General features: G+C 44.4%; 1 protein-coding gene across 2 annotated transcripts in view; it reads right to left on the bottom strand.

Moving 5' to 3' along the window:
• Positions 1–245: 245 nt before the first annotated feature.
• Positions 246–14,949, bottom strand: part of LOC117458869 (15-hydroxyprostaglandin dehydrogenase [NAD(+)]) — a 22,048-nt gene continuing 7,344 nt past the window's right edge. For both annotated transcript variants that reach the window (XM_034099569.2, XM_034099570.2), the window contains exons 4-8: positions 7,694–7,800; positions 7,325–7,421; positions 6,912–6,988; positions 693–850; positions 246–495 (exon numbers count right to left, since the gene is read on the bottom strand). In XM_034099569.2, coding sequence (XP_033955460.1) covers positions 378–495; positions 693–850; positions 6,912–6,988; positions 7,325–7,421; positions 7,694–7,800 — 557 coding nt within the window. In that variant the 3' untranslated portion in view covers positions 246–377. The remainder of the gene's footprint in view (positions 496–692; positions 851–6,911; positions 6,989–7,324; positions 7,422–7,693; positions 7,801–14,949) is intronic.

The raw sequence follows: 14,949 nt of genomic DNA, 5'->3' as shown, positions 1-14,949 counted from the left end.
ACACGAATCCACCAATCCCACACAGTGTAAAGTCAAGCTGCTTTGAGCGGCCATATTGGCTGTTGTGCCCTGGTTACAGTCTCGCAGGAGATACTACTGGAAAGCTACCCTTCCAGCGATTCCGCGGATATCTGAATCATGTTTCTACTCCTTATAATCGAACATATATGATTAATTACGTAAAATTATGCGCACCTGGACGCGCCGGCGCGTCCACCGACTCCAGAGGGTTAAGACGTTGTAATCAAAGGCACTTGAGGCATTATCGTTTTTTTATTTTGTGCTTTCAAGAAGAGAAGCATTGCAGTTTTTATTATAAAATCCAATACTACAATACCTGCCAATGCTGGCGTTGTGGATTTAATTGCAGGGATTTTCTAACTGAAAGATGGAAAAGTCATGTATTGTTTTCCTTTAGGGATCAACAATAAGGCATCTCCATTCTTCGTCTCGTCTTTCACCAGCTCCAGGATGCTCTCTGCTACCTCAGACGTACTGAAATAAAAAGGGTACAGTGATTTTAATGAATAGGCCTGTATCCAGTATCACACATGTTCACAAGAATGTAAGGTCATAGAGGCTTTATGGAAATGTAGGTGGTAGTAGGCCTACCTAAAGTTATGCATTGTTGAATAAAATTGATATTTTTTGTGAGCCTTAGTACAATCATTAACAACACAAGCAAGACTCACTTTAATACCCCAAACTTGTCTTCAATCTGTTTGGCTACATCAGCCAGGTGGGAGAATTGCCCAAGATTGGATGTAGTATTGACGAAGAGGTCAGTTTGGACAAAACTTGGGCAAAGAACATTGAACCGTATGCCATAACCTGAAGCGGTAGAGGCAGCCTAGGAAAAAACCCACATACACATTATTTAGATTCAACTTCCAGAAGCACAATGTTCAAGACATTAAAAGGACAAGGTGTCTCATTCAGGAAAAGCAATTAAATTATTCTTGCAAAAAAAAAACCTGTACAATGTCAAAGCATTTCTTATCATTTGCATTGCCCACACCTATGTGGGCACAACACTATCTCTGTACATGAACTTAAAGGTCCCATGTCATGCTTTTCCGGTTATTACCCGTCCCCTTGTGTGTTATGTAAACGGTATGCAAAGTCACAAACCCTCAAAGTACACCCTGTAGCGAGTAAAACTCTGACAAACTGGAGTTGAGACCAGGAGGCAGAGTCGCAGTCTTACACGCTTCTCTGCGCTCTCTCCTAGGCAGTCACCCATAGGAATCCCGAACCCAATAAAATACCCAATATTAGCGGTGTGTGTGTCTGCCCAAGGACAATTTAAGGTAAAACCTAATAGAGGTGTCATACATAATAACCTAATAAAAGTAAATGTAACAACTACTACAGTGCAACAAAACAGGAAGATTAAATGTGGTCTCTTAAACATAAGATCTCTAGCATCTAAAGCAATATTGGTAAATGATTTAATATCAGATTATAATATTGATATATGCTGTCTCACTGAAACTTGGTTGAGACATGAAGAATATGTCAGCATAAATGAGGCCACTCCACCCAGCCATGTCAACACTCATATTGCTCGAGGCACGGGCCGAGGAGGTGGAGTTGCAGCAATCTTTGACTCAAGTTTACTTATCAATACTAAACCAAAATGTAATTATACCTCTTTTGAAAGCCTCGTTTTTAGTCTTACGCATCCGACCTGGAAAACTTTTGCAGCCAATCTTATTTGTTACAGTGTATCGTGCACCAGGTCCTTATTCAGAATTCTTATCAGAATTCTCTGAGTTTTTATCAACTTTGGTTCTTAAAACAGACAAAGTAATTATCGTAGGTGACTTTAATATTCATGTTGACGATGATAAAAATAGCCTTACTGTTGCATTTAACTCTATATTAGATTCTGTTGGTTTCTGTCAGAGTGTAAATAAACCAACCCACTGTTATAATCACACTCTCGACCTTGTTCTGACTTATGGTATTGAAATTGAGCAACTATTAGTCGAACCGCATAATCCTGCTTTATCCGACCATTTCTTAGTAACTTTTGAAGTACTGTTACTAGACTACAAAGCATTAGTCAAAGCTCTTGCAGCAGAAACCTATCTGTTAGTGCTATAGCCACATTTAAGGAAGAGATTCAACCAATACTTAACTCGATAGCATGTCTGCATGTAGGGGAGGAAACTTATACAAAATGTACACCACCCCAAATTGATCATGTTGTTGATAGTGCTATAGATGCGCTGCGAATAAAATTAGACTCTGTTGCTCCTTTGAAAAAGAAGAAAATAAAACAACATAGATTAGCTCCATGGCATAATGCCGAAACCCGCAAAATAAAGCAAAAGTCTAGACAACTTGAAAGGATATGGCGTTCCACTAAACTTGAAGAATCTCGTTTAATTTGGCATATTACTCTCAATGAATATAAGAAAGCACTGCGTAAAGCGAGAGCAGCCTACTACTCTTCATTAATAGATGAGAATAAGAATAATGCAAGATTTCTTTTCAGCACTGTAGCCAGGCTGACAGAGAGCCACAGCTCCATTGAGCCTTCTATTCCCTTAGCACTCAGTAGTAATGATTTTATGTGCTTTTTTAACGATAAAATTGTTACTCTTAGAAACAAAATTAATGACCTCTTGCCTTCGACCAGTATAGTGTTATCAACAGCTCCCGGAATCGTAAGTTCTAATATTACACTAGATAGTAAACTAGAATGCTTTTCAGCCATTAACCTTGAACAATTACATTCAATGATTCTCTCTTCTAAACCATCAACGTGCATGTTAGACCCAATTCCAACTAAGCTGTTGAAGGAAGTTTTTCCATTAATTAGCACTTCTTTATTAAATATTATGAATATGTCTTTATTATCAGGCTATGTTCCACAATCATTCAAAGTAGCAGTGATAAAACCGCTTCTTAAAAAGCACAACCTCGATCCAGAGGTTTTAGCCAACTATAGACCTATTTCTAATCTTCCGTTCCTCTCAAAAATTCTTGAGAAAGCGGTCGCAAAACAGTTGTGTGATTACTTAAAAAACAATGATTTATTTGAAGATTTTCAGTCTGGCTTTAGAACACATCATAGCACAGAGACAGCTCTGGTTAAAGTCACAAATGATATTCTAATAGCCTCAGACAAGGGACTTGTCTCTATTCTTGTTTTGCTCGATCTTAGTGCTGCATTTGATACTATCGACCATGATATCCTATTGCAAAGACTAGAGCACTTAGTTGGCATACAGGGAACTGCTTTAGGCTGGTTTAGGTCCTATCTATCTGAACGCTCTCAGTTTGTACGTGTTAACGATGAATCTTCCACGCAAACCAAAGTTAGCCATGGAGTGCCACAGGGCTCAGTGCTCGGACCTATTTTGTTCACATTATATATGCTTCCGTTAGGCAATATTATAAGGAATCATTCTGTAAACTTTCATTGTTATGCGGATGATACTCAACTATATTTATCAATCAAGCCTGATGAAATTAATCATCTAAATAAAATTCAAGACTGCCTTAAGGACTTAAAAACGTGGATGACCTTAAACTTTTTGATGTTAAACACGACCAAAACTGAAGTTATTGTACTTGGCCCGAAGAATCTACGAAACAAATTATCTAAAGACATACTAACTATGGATGGCATTAATTTGGCCTCCAGTGAGACTGTAAGGAATCTTGGTGTTATATTTGATCAGGATTTATCCTTTAACGCCCACATAAAATCAATTTCAAGGACCGCCTACTTCCATCTACGTAACATTGCAAAAATCAGGCATATCTTGCCTCAAAACGATGCAGAGAAACTAGTCCATGCATTTGTTACTTCTAGGCTGGATTATTGTAACTCTTTATTATCAGGGAGTACTAAGAAGTCAATCAAGTCGCTTCAGCTGATTCAAAATGCTGCGGCTCGTGTACTAACCAGAGTTAGGAAAAGGGGCCACATTACTCCTGTTCTGGCTGCCTTACACTGGCTCCCTATAGAACACAGGATAGAATTTAAAATTCTTCTTCTCGCCTACAAAGCCCTTAATGGGCAGGCGCCATCTTACCTTAAAGAACTCATTATACCCTACTGTCCTACTAGGGCATTGCGTTCCAAGAATGCAGGGTTGTTGGTTGTTCCTAGAATCTTTAAAAGTACAATGGGAGCCAGAGCCTTTTCTTATCAAGCTCCACATTTGTGGAATCAGCTTCCAGTTTGTGTTCGGGCGGCAGACACCCTATCCGTTTTTAAGAGTGCGCTTAAGACCTTCCTTTTTGATAAAGCTTATAGTTAGGGCTGATTAGATTCAGCCCCTAGTTTTGCTGATATAGGCTTAGTTTGTCGGGGGACATCTTACTTCTTCCTTCTCTCTGTCTATACCCGTGTACACTCATGTTCCGATTAACCCAGCTTCCCCAAATGTCTTTCTTTTTGGTGTCTATATACGCTGGGATCCGGAGTCATGGATGATCCTGCGGTCCTGTGTCCTGGATCGCGAGCGCTGGATCTTGAGTCGTGGCTGTGGTCCTGGATCATAGGTCCTGGATGGATATCCTCGTGGATTCATCTTCCTATTATACACACATGCATTTCCAAACATTTGGACTACCTATGTTGCAAATGTATTATCTTTTCAATTTACACACGGCATCTATTGCACGTCTGTCCGTCCTGGGAGAGGGATCCCTCCTCTGTTGCTCTCCCTGAGGTTTCTCCCATTTTTCCCTTTAAACTGGGTTTTCTTTGGAAGTTTTTCCTTGTACGATGTGAGGGTCTAAGGACAGAGGGTGTCGTATTGTCATACTGATATTCTGTACACACTGTGAAGACCACTGAGACAAATGTAACATTTGTGATATTGGGCTATATAAATAAACATTGATTGATTGATTGATTGATTGATAACACAGAAAAGACGTGTCTATGCTGCCCCAGAACGGAGAACGCCTCGTTGGAGATGTTTCTTTTTCCATTTTTTTCTTCCGGGAACCAAGTGACGTAACGACGACCAAATGGACCAATCCGTGGAGCTCCTCACACACACATACTCTCTCGGCGGCAAAACTGTAACGCGCTGGGGGGGGGGGGGTGCTAGTGGAGCCATGACATGGGACCTTTAAAAAACACTTGAATTGACTTATTGTACACAGGTATTTACTTAAGCTGTGTCTCATGTCTCTGCCAACACTGCAATGGGAATTTTTACTGGATAGTGTTGTCTTAAACATCACAAAGCAGCTGGAAGTGAATATTGTAGCTGTTAGCTAGCTAGCTAGCTGACAACATTATCGTTGATGGTACATTGCAGACTGCTAAATTAACCCAATACAATTAACAGCGGCTTCCTTTCAACAACACTGATGTTGCATGTTTATTAAATGTTAAATAACCACACTTGTAACCTGTATTTGTATAGAGCAGTGTTTCTCAAACTTGTTCATACCAAGGACCACTTCACCAATAAAAAAACACTAGCGGACCACCTTACTTCACAAATATAAAAAAACACATCGTTTTTCTAGAACAGATTACAAATCGCCTGAAAATGGTACAAACAAGTGGCAACATGTGTGATGAAGGTGTTGCGCTGGGCTATATCATGCAATCAAAACTTAACATCGCTCCATTACAGAGATATTCCCGCGAGAGTGCGGAAAACTGAAATGTATTTATTTATTTCAAATGTGAAATTGTACCAATAGGCCTATACTCACAGACCACTAAGTTGATTACATATTATCAAATTGAATAATTCAATGTATATATATACGACTGTGCCATAGCAAAATGTGTTAGGTGAAGTCTAAAGGTGTGTTTTGCTCAGCTCACCGGTCCCTCACAGCGGGCAGAGCTGCAGGTGCTGATCTCTCTCTCTCGTGTCCGGTTATACTTCACTCGCGTTTATGTCCAAATCCATCAGATCTAGCTAGTTCTAGCCAATGATATGGCTGCTGCCCCTCCCTACACGCAGATCACGCAGACTCAAACCTCATCTTATGCCCAAATGTGGCGCAAATGAGCTCCGCAGCCGTTGCGAGATTCCGGCGCTAACAGTTCATGAGCGTGCTCCACCGCCCCCTGTCAACACTCGCGACACATGAGTGGCCAGCCTAAACAACAATAAGCGCTGCTTGGCAACCGTGTGTGGCGGCAAAGTACATAGACATTTTGACAGGAGAGATTTAGTTTTGCCGGTATTCAACATATTTTACCAGTCATAGTCCGGTAATTATTTACACTCTAAGAAGAGTCCTACACAACAGACATGGAGGAAAAGGAGTAATGTGTGGAAATATTTCGACCAGGTTAGTGAGTGCGGTGTAGAGGTCAAACTATGCCAAATTAAACTTATATATACATGCTATACCTTGCTATACCCGCTATACCCGCAACCATGCTATACCTTGCTATACCCGCAACCTCCGTTCCAGCTGAGAGGGTCTTCTCTACAGCTGGCCTGATTGTGAATCGCCTCCACACATGAAAGCTGTAGGCCTATAGCTGTCAAACTGTGATGTATGTATTTCTAAAAAATTATTGAAAAAAAATTGAGTAAAACAAAAATGTAAACAAAAAAATCTGAAAAAAAATGTCCGGCAATTTTTTTTGACCCAATTTTTTTTTTATAGGATATGTACATTTCGGTTAACCGGTTAACCGTTTTTTGGGGGGTCGAATATTCGACTATAAAATTGCTTTCAAATTCCCATCCCTAGTATAGAGCTATGCCCCGCAACCTTTGTTAAATAGCCAAGATGGCGACCGATGGCAAACTTTTTGAGAGTTCATAGTACACTGCATTTTGCCATAATTCTCAGTGTGAAAGCACTTTTGTCATCAATAAAAGCAAGTGTTAATACAAAATTACACTTATGAGACATATTTAATAATTTTTTGGACATTTCTTCTCGAAAACCATCCTTACCGCCATGGCTCGAGTGAAGCCGACCACTCCGTGCTTGGTGGCAGTGTAGACAGGACAGCTTGGTAGAGGGCCCAGACCTGCAGGATGGGGGTGATATCATTCAGACAAAAAGTGTTCTTAAAGATTTTACAACAGGTAAATAAATGATATACATTTGGTCATTTTGTGGGTGAAGAGTTCTTTATAAACTTTTTGGCTGCAATGAATGTAGCTTTTCCATATACCGTCCTTTCTCTGCAGGATTAATTCTTTGTGAAACATGTATTATTTGTATGTTATGCAAGATATATCATCTGTTATTTTCTACCCGACTAGTTTCTGCAAATTCTGAGAATTTAAACAAAGTCAAAAGCAGTTTATAATAATAAAAAATTATTTCTTGTAACAAAGACACTTTTTTGTCTGGTCTTTACCTGCCATAGATGCAACATTGACGATGACCCCGCCACGACCTCCACTCAACTTGCTTATGTGCTCCAGAGCCAGGTAACTCACCCTGATAACACCCATCTAAAACATAGAATAGTTACTGTTGATTTTGGTGTAAACAGCTATGATTTGTTTCTTTATGTCTATGAATACTTTGTTGTGTACTATTGTGAAATAAAAAACTGAAAACTGAACTAAATTAAGATTAAAAAGAAAGAAAAATGTTGTGTGCAGTGGTGCAAATAGTCATTCATGAAACACTGCAATTGTATGTGTTGTGGTGGTGTAATTTACGGGTACAAGAAATTGACATAATAGCAGCCAGATGCAGTGTGCTTCTCTCTACTTCTTACGAGGTTTACAGCGACAGTTTTCTCCCACATTTCCTCATTCAACAGGCCAGCGTTGTTGCAAACGATGTCTATCCCACCAAAGGCTTCTGCAGTTTTCTGTAAGGCAGCTAAAGAGCAGAAACAAGTTATTTGTTCACCTTTAATTTCATAACCAGGTGGAACTTGTCCTCTCATTTGGCCACATTGTACATTTCTTCGAGTCCAACAGAGAGGCAGCAGCTGCGGGACAGTAGCCTGCATACTAGCCTGCCCTGCCCTGAAGAAGAAATGATCAAGATCACAAATGGATATTCAAAAACAAAAAACCACTGAATATTTAATTTTCGTTTTTTAAAAATTGCGGATTCCGTCCTGGTCGTGGAACGACGGATCAGCTTTTTACTCTCGCAAGGATCCTGGAGGGGGCCTGGGAGTACGCTTATCCGGTCTACATGTGTTTTGTAGACTTGGAGAAGGCGTATGACCGAGTTCCCAGGGAGTTACTGTGGGAGGTGCTGCGGGAGTATGGGGTGAGGGGGTCTCTACTCAGGGCCATCCAATCTCTGTACTCCCAAAGCGAGAGCTGTGTCCGGGTCCTCGGCAGTAAGTCGGACCCATTTCCGGTGAGGGTTGGCCTCCGCCAGGGCTGCGCTTTGTCACCAATCCTGTTTGTAATATACATGGATCGGATTTCGAGGCGTAGTCATGGGGGAGGGGGTCTGCAGTTCGGTGGACTAAGGATTGCACCACTGCTTTTTGCAGTTGATGTGGTTCTGATGGCTTCATCGGTCTGTGACCTTCAGCACTCACTGGATCGGTTCGCAACCGAGTGTGAAGCGGCTGGGATGAGGATCAGCACCTCCAAATCTGAGGCCATGGTTCTCAGCAGGAAACCGATGGACTGTCCACTCCAAGTAGGGAATGAGTCCTTACCCCAAGTGAAGGAGTTCAAGTATCTCGGGGTCTTGTTCTCGAGTGAGGGAACAATGGAGCGTGAGATGGGCCGGAGAATCGGAGCAGCGGGAGCGGTACTGCAGTCGCTTTACCGCACCGTTGTGACGAAAAGGGAGCTGAGCCAGAAGGCAAAGCTCTCTGTCTACCGGGCCATTTTCGTTCCTACCCTCACCTATGGTCATGAAGGATGGGTCATGAGTCATGACCGAAAGAACGAGATCGCGGATACAAGCGGCCGAGATGGGTTTTCTCCGCAGGGTGGCTGGTGTCTCCCTTAGGGATAAGGTGAGAAGTTCGGTCATCCGGGAGGGAGTTGAGCCGCTCCTCCTTCGCGTCGAAAGGAGCCAGTTGAGGTGGTTCGGGCACCTAGTTAGGATGCCACCTGGGCACCTCCCTAGGGAGGTGTTCCAGGCACGTCCAGCTGGGAAGAGACCAAGGGGTAGACCTAGGACCAGGTGGAGTGATTATATCTCTTCGCTGGCCTTGGAACGCCTTGGGATCCCCCAGTCAGAGCTGGTTGATGTCGCCAGGGAAAAGGAAGTTTGGGGCTCTCTGCTGGAACTGCTACCCCCGCGACCCGACCACGGATAAGCGGGAGAAGATGGATGGATGGTTTTTTTTAAATTGAAAAACCAAAATTGAGATATGACCCAGTCAGTAGAATCCGTGTATCTACCGTCCAATTGTTTTTCTTTATTAAACACGGAAGAGCGTTTGAGAGGCCTTTTTGCTTTTTGCCTTACTAAATGGTCTAATGGTCATCGGAGCGAGGGGCGGGGCGAAACGCACGGAAGTGAATTCAAAACAAAAGCGGTGATAATATTATAAACAAAGGGAAACAAGGTGAATTTAGCGATCACAACGAAAACGGCCAAGACACATATTGAGCCCAGAAAATGGATGTTATTAAGGGCTGGAAATATAATAAGCCTCCGTCTAAAATGGACAACGTTGTTAGGAGATTTAAACTATAGGCTACAGCGATTCTGCACTGCGGTCAACTCCGCCGCCTCTCGAGTTTTTTCAAATCAGCTGCTCTTCATTCCTGCTATATTTGACGAGTGATACAAATATGTTTTACACAAGTTCTTAAGGAAACTGACACTGTTGGACTCGGTTCTAGTTTGACTTCTACCAGAAATAAAATGAAGTACTTTTTCTGTGTACTTTGTGAGTAATCCTCTGTCAGAGTCCCCTACTTAGTAGGCTACATAATGCATGTTTTTCTGCTATCTTTGATGAATGATACAAATATAATGTTACCATTAGTTCTTAATGAAATTGATACTGTTTGACTTTGTATTAGTTAGCCTACTACTTACAATATATTGAAGTACTTTTACTATGTTGTAGTGCCGTGAAAAGAGAGTCGGAGGCGGTGTATTAAGAATGGAAAGGCCCATCATAAGGGGGCTGCAGGGGGCCTCTGTGCGCATCGTGCCGGATGAACACGGAGCTCTGCAGGAACCTGGGACACCTGAGTACCGTGCTGAGTAGTAGGGTTCGGAGCAAAGGCCTCAGCGGCGTCCTGCAGGAAAGCCCGCTGGGCCGACGCCGACCAGGGAGCCGATGCGTTAGGGAGGAAATCCCCTGGAACTCTCAACAGCTGCCCGTAGACCATCTCAGCCGTAGAGCACTGCAGGTCTTCTTTAGGCGCAGTCCTCAGGCCCAGCATCACCCAGGGCAGCTTGTCGGCTTTGAGGGCCGCCTTCATGGAGCGATGGAAGCGCTCGCAGAGGCCGTTAGCCTGAGGGTGGTAAGCGGTAGTCCTGTGCAGCTTAACCCCCAAACCGCCTGCCACGGCGTTCCAGAGTTCGGACGTGAACTGAGAGCCCCTGTCTGAGGAAATGTCCGACGGGGTGCCAAAACGACACACCCACGTTGCGATGAAGGCCCGGGCAACGTCCGCGGCCGACGTCGAAACGAGCGGGACCACCTCCGGCCAACGGGTCGTCCTGTCCACCATGGTGAGGAGGTAGGAAAAGCCCTGAGAGGAGGGCAATGGACCAACCAGGTCGATGTTGACGTGGTCAAACCTCCTCTCAGGCACCAGGAAACGCTCCAAAGGGACCTTCGTGTGGCGGTGCACCTTAGCGCGCTGACAAGCCACGCACTCACCAGCCCAAGTCCTCACGTCCTTTTTCAGACCATGCCAGACGAACTTCGCGGCCACCAAGCGTACCGAAGGCTTAACGCCGGGGTGTGACAGTCCGTGCACTGCCTCGAACATAGAGCGCCTCCAGCTGGCGGGAACGACTGGCCGCGACAGGCCTGTGGAGACGTCACACAGGAGGGTAACGCCCGCGTCGCCGAACACCACGTCCTCCAAGCGCAGCCCCGCGCCCTCCACCTTCAGAGCCTGGACACCGGGGTCTGTGACCTGGTCCGCCGCCATGCGAGTATAGTCCAGGCCCAACTGGACGGCTCCGATGACGATTCTGGAGAGGCAATCTGCAACCAGGTTCGACTTGCCAGCCACGTGCTTAATGTCTGTGGTGAACTCCGAGATGTAGGAAAGCTGCCACTGCTGACGTGCCGACCAAGCAAAGTTGGGTGTAATATTACTGTTGTGGGTAACGGAGTAGTGTAACGCACTACTTTTATAATTCAGTAATCACACTACAGTTACTAACATTGCCCCGACACGCGTTACTTCGTTACTTACTAAAATCAGTCATAATCAAACCTCAACAAACACCTGCAAAGAACACATGCTAAGGTGAAGCTAACGCACAGCTATTTGTTGTTTGTTTATATCACGTTGTCTGTTCTTCTTCTCTGTTTTCCGGTTGTTGCCTGTTTTGAATGACGAATACACACTACCGCCGCCTGCTGGTAAGGAGAGTTATTGCCACTCACGCATGCGCAGTTCGTACGTGCTCGGCTGAAGTCTTTGCAGTGTCTGGTTCCAGTGCAACACATGGCCAACACGCAGGAGAACACGCCGACGCAACAGCGTGAGCAGAGATAGACTGCGCAAAATATACAGATAGCAGGAGACAGAGGACAGCCATGGTCAGATAGGAAAACATTCAGGATCTGGATCAGTCTTATGCGACAATGGAAACTGAACTAAAGAGAACATTTGAAACTTTAGCAGTCTGCGTGATCTGCCTGCAGGGAGGGCCGGCCGGCCCTGCGAGTAAAGTAACGAGTAAAGTAACGAGTTACTTTATGTAGAGAGTAACGAAGTAGTGTAATATATTACTTTTTTAAAAAGTAATATGTAATATATTACTTTTTATTAGTAACGACCCCATCTCTGCGACCAAGGCTCTGCCACTTTAGACATGGCGAAAGCAGAGATGGAGTACTCGAGTCCTGGACTCGGACTCGAGTCGGACTTGAGTGCCGATTTTCGGGACTCGACTCGGACTCGCGCACTGATTGACGCGACTCGGACTTGGACTCGTGAATTCTCGCACAGGATGACTTGGACTCGGACTCGGACTCGTGAATTCCCCCCCCCACGATGACTCGGACTCGACTCGTACATTGACGCTCCGACTTGGACTCGGACTCGAGCACATTTTCTCTGGAGTCTGATGTCCTCTATCCTGTATGGCGAGTTCACGTACTGGGCCCCGCTGTTCCAGTCTAGAGATGTCTAGAGACACACCCCGCATCGTGCTGTATGCTTTCACACATTCTGCTTCCACATTGGAAAAGAGCAGCGCACAATGCTCGTTATGTGGAAACAATATAGAAGAGAAGGCTCCGTAACACATTACTCTAAGGATCGAGTTCAGACATATAGGCTGTCTTGAACACTATCATCAGAGTAACGTGATCTAATCAATAAATAAAGATTCAGCCGATAACGAAAGCACATACTTAACATGCAGAATCAAAACGTCATTTTGCATGCTAAGTAGCCATGTGCTTTCTGGGGATAAATCTTTATCGGTAAACTGATTTAACCCGTAAAAGTTCCTTCAAAATAAGAGTCCCGATCTTATTACTATCAAAATAAAAGTGCAAAACGAAAAGAGGGTGCATGGGCAGCTGGTGGTATCCACGCCCCAGGTCCACCTTGGAAAACACCCCTGTACCGGCCAGATGCGCCGAAAAGTCTTGAATGTGCGGCACCGGATAGCGGTCAGGCGTGGTGGCGTCGTTCAGTCGGCGGTAATCCCCGCACGGACGGAACCCGCCGTTCAGTTTGGGGACGACGTGCAGGGGGGAAGCCCAAGGACTGTCGGAGCGGCGGACAATGCCCAGGCGCTCCATGGTTGCGAACTCCGCCCTCGCTACAGCCAGCTTAGAAGGGTTCAACCGCCGGGCCCTGGCGTAGACAGGAGGCCCCTCGGTAGTGACTGGTGCTCCACGCCATGCTTAGTGGTAAGCTCAGAGAAGGTGGGCAGCGACAGGTCTGGGAACTCGGTCAACAGTCTGAGAAACGTGTGTCTGCCCCCGACAGCGAGCCCGACAGCCCGTCATACGCTGCGCTGCCAAGTGTGCACACGAGTGAAGAAAACGTTAAGGCATCAACCGAACGCCTATTCTTAACGTCCACTAAGCACACGAAAAATCCGCTCCGAGGAGGGGAAAAGAAATGTCCGCTGTCACAAAATCCCAGCTGAAACGCTGTCCTCCGATGCACAAACACATAGGCCTCACGCCGTACGTGCGAATGGGACCGCCATTAGCCGTCGTCAATCGCGGTCCGTGCCCACCCCTGGGTGACGTCTTCACTCGACACTGGAACTACGCTCCGTTGAGCGCCCGTGTCACACAGAAACAGGCTCTCCGAAATGCTGTCGCTGACGAAGAGGAGCCTGCACGTGCCGCCGACGCTCAGGGCCACTACTGAGCGCCGGTGTTCCGGTTTAACTGGTTCCCCGATCAACTGGTTGACAGATGTGGAGGCGTGGCCTTCGACAGAGATACACATTTCGGTCGTTTACATAAATCTTTTGGTATATTTGGCTGGATAGGAACACTTTGATGCACATTCAGTACCAGTGTGTGAGGTTGTAGTTACGATGGCGATATCCGGACGCGAACAGCGAGGACTACAAAAAGAAAAACGAGTTGACATGGGCATGTCTGTTCAAAACATTGCGAGCTCCAATAAATCATTCAAACCAGCTATTGTTGGCAGACTTATTACTGAATATCGTTCTTAATGTGATACCAAGTCCATCTGAGACCCGTGTACACCTTCAGACAGCCTCCAAGTGAAGCACACGTTGTTTACTCACAGTTTGAAAGCAGCGTGGAGAAGTCTTCAGCTGTGTTAAGCTGTGATCCGCTCGAATAAATCCTTAAAACCAGCTATTGTTGCCCGAATTATCACTGAATATCGTTCCTAATGTGATACCAAGTCCATCTGAGACCCGTGTACACCTTCAGACAGCCTCCCAGTGAAGCGTACGTTGTTTACTCAGAGTTTGAAAGCAGCGTGGAGAAGTTTTCAGCTGTGTTAAACTGTGATCCTCTCAGGTAAACTGTGATTCGCTCAGGGGAAATGGGATCCGCCCAGATTAAACTGTGTTACATCTTCTGTGGCTATCTACCAGCGATCATGTTTAATATGAAAGACACACACATACATCCCTTATAAAAAACGCCATTCTGCAGCACTCATCCAGATAAGATGTGACTGTTAACTCGTTTTGCAAAGACAGCAGCAGAAATGTCATTGCTGCATGTGCAGGGATATTTAGACTTTAAAATGCTGATGGGTCATTAATCTTGGTCTCGGCAAACAATATTAGGAATCCTCTATTCAAACTACATAATATTCAGTGTCCATCGACATGAAAATAACAAAAAAGTTCATGCTGGACTCAAACCCGAGTCCCAACAGCAAAAGTCACTCCAGCCCTGCGCGTTATGAGTGCGCCACGGATCAACACGATACTACCCAGAGAATCCAGAATAAAATAACAGTGTTCAAAACACTCATGTCAATTACATTATATGATATTGCATTTACCTGACACGTTTATCTAAAGCGACTTACAATAAGTGCATAAGACCAAGAAGATACAAACTTGAAGAAAACAGAATCATAAAGTACATCAGGTTTCATAGAGCCAAAACATTTAAAGTGCTACTCAACTGGCTTTAGATAAGCCATTCCTTTATTAGTATATAAGTGCTTTGTTAATAATTCTAACGTCAATAAATCCTTTACAAACTATTCTTGTTGTCAGTCTTACATTTGTATCATATATCGTTATTAATATGATGTCGACTCGATTTGATACTCGTTTATACTTGTATAAATGGGTATCTAGGTGTACAGACTTATCATTAATTGGGGCATGGGTCCAGTCTATATAAATTTGATTAACCTTTCACAATGTTGTGAGGTA

This window comes from Pseudochaenichthys georgianus, chromosome 14, assembly GCF_902827115.2.
Source record: "Pseudochaenichthys georgianus chromosome 14, fPseGeo1.2, whole genome shotgun sequence".
NCBI lineage: Eukaryota > Metazoa > Chordata > Actinopteri > Perciformes > Channichthyidae > Pseudochaenichthys > Pseudochaenichthys georgianus.
This window is presented reverse-complemented; position numbering and strand designations above follow the sequence as displayed.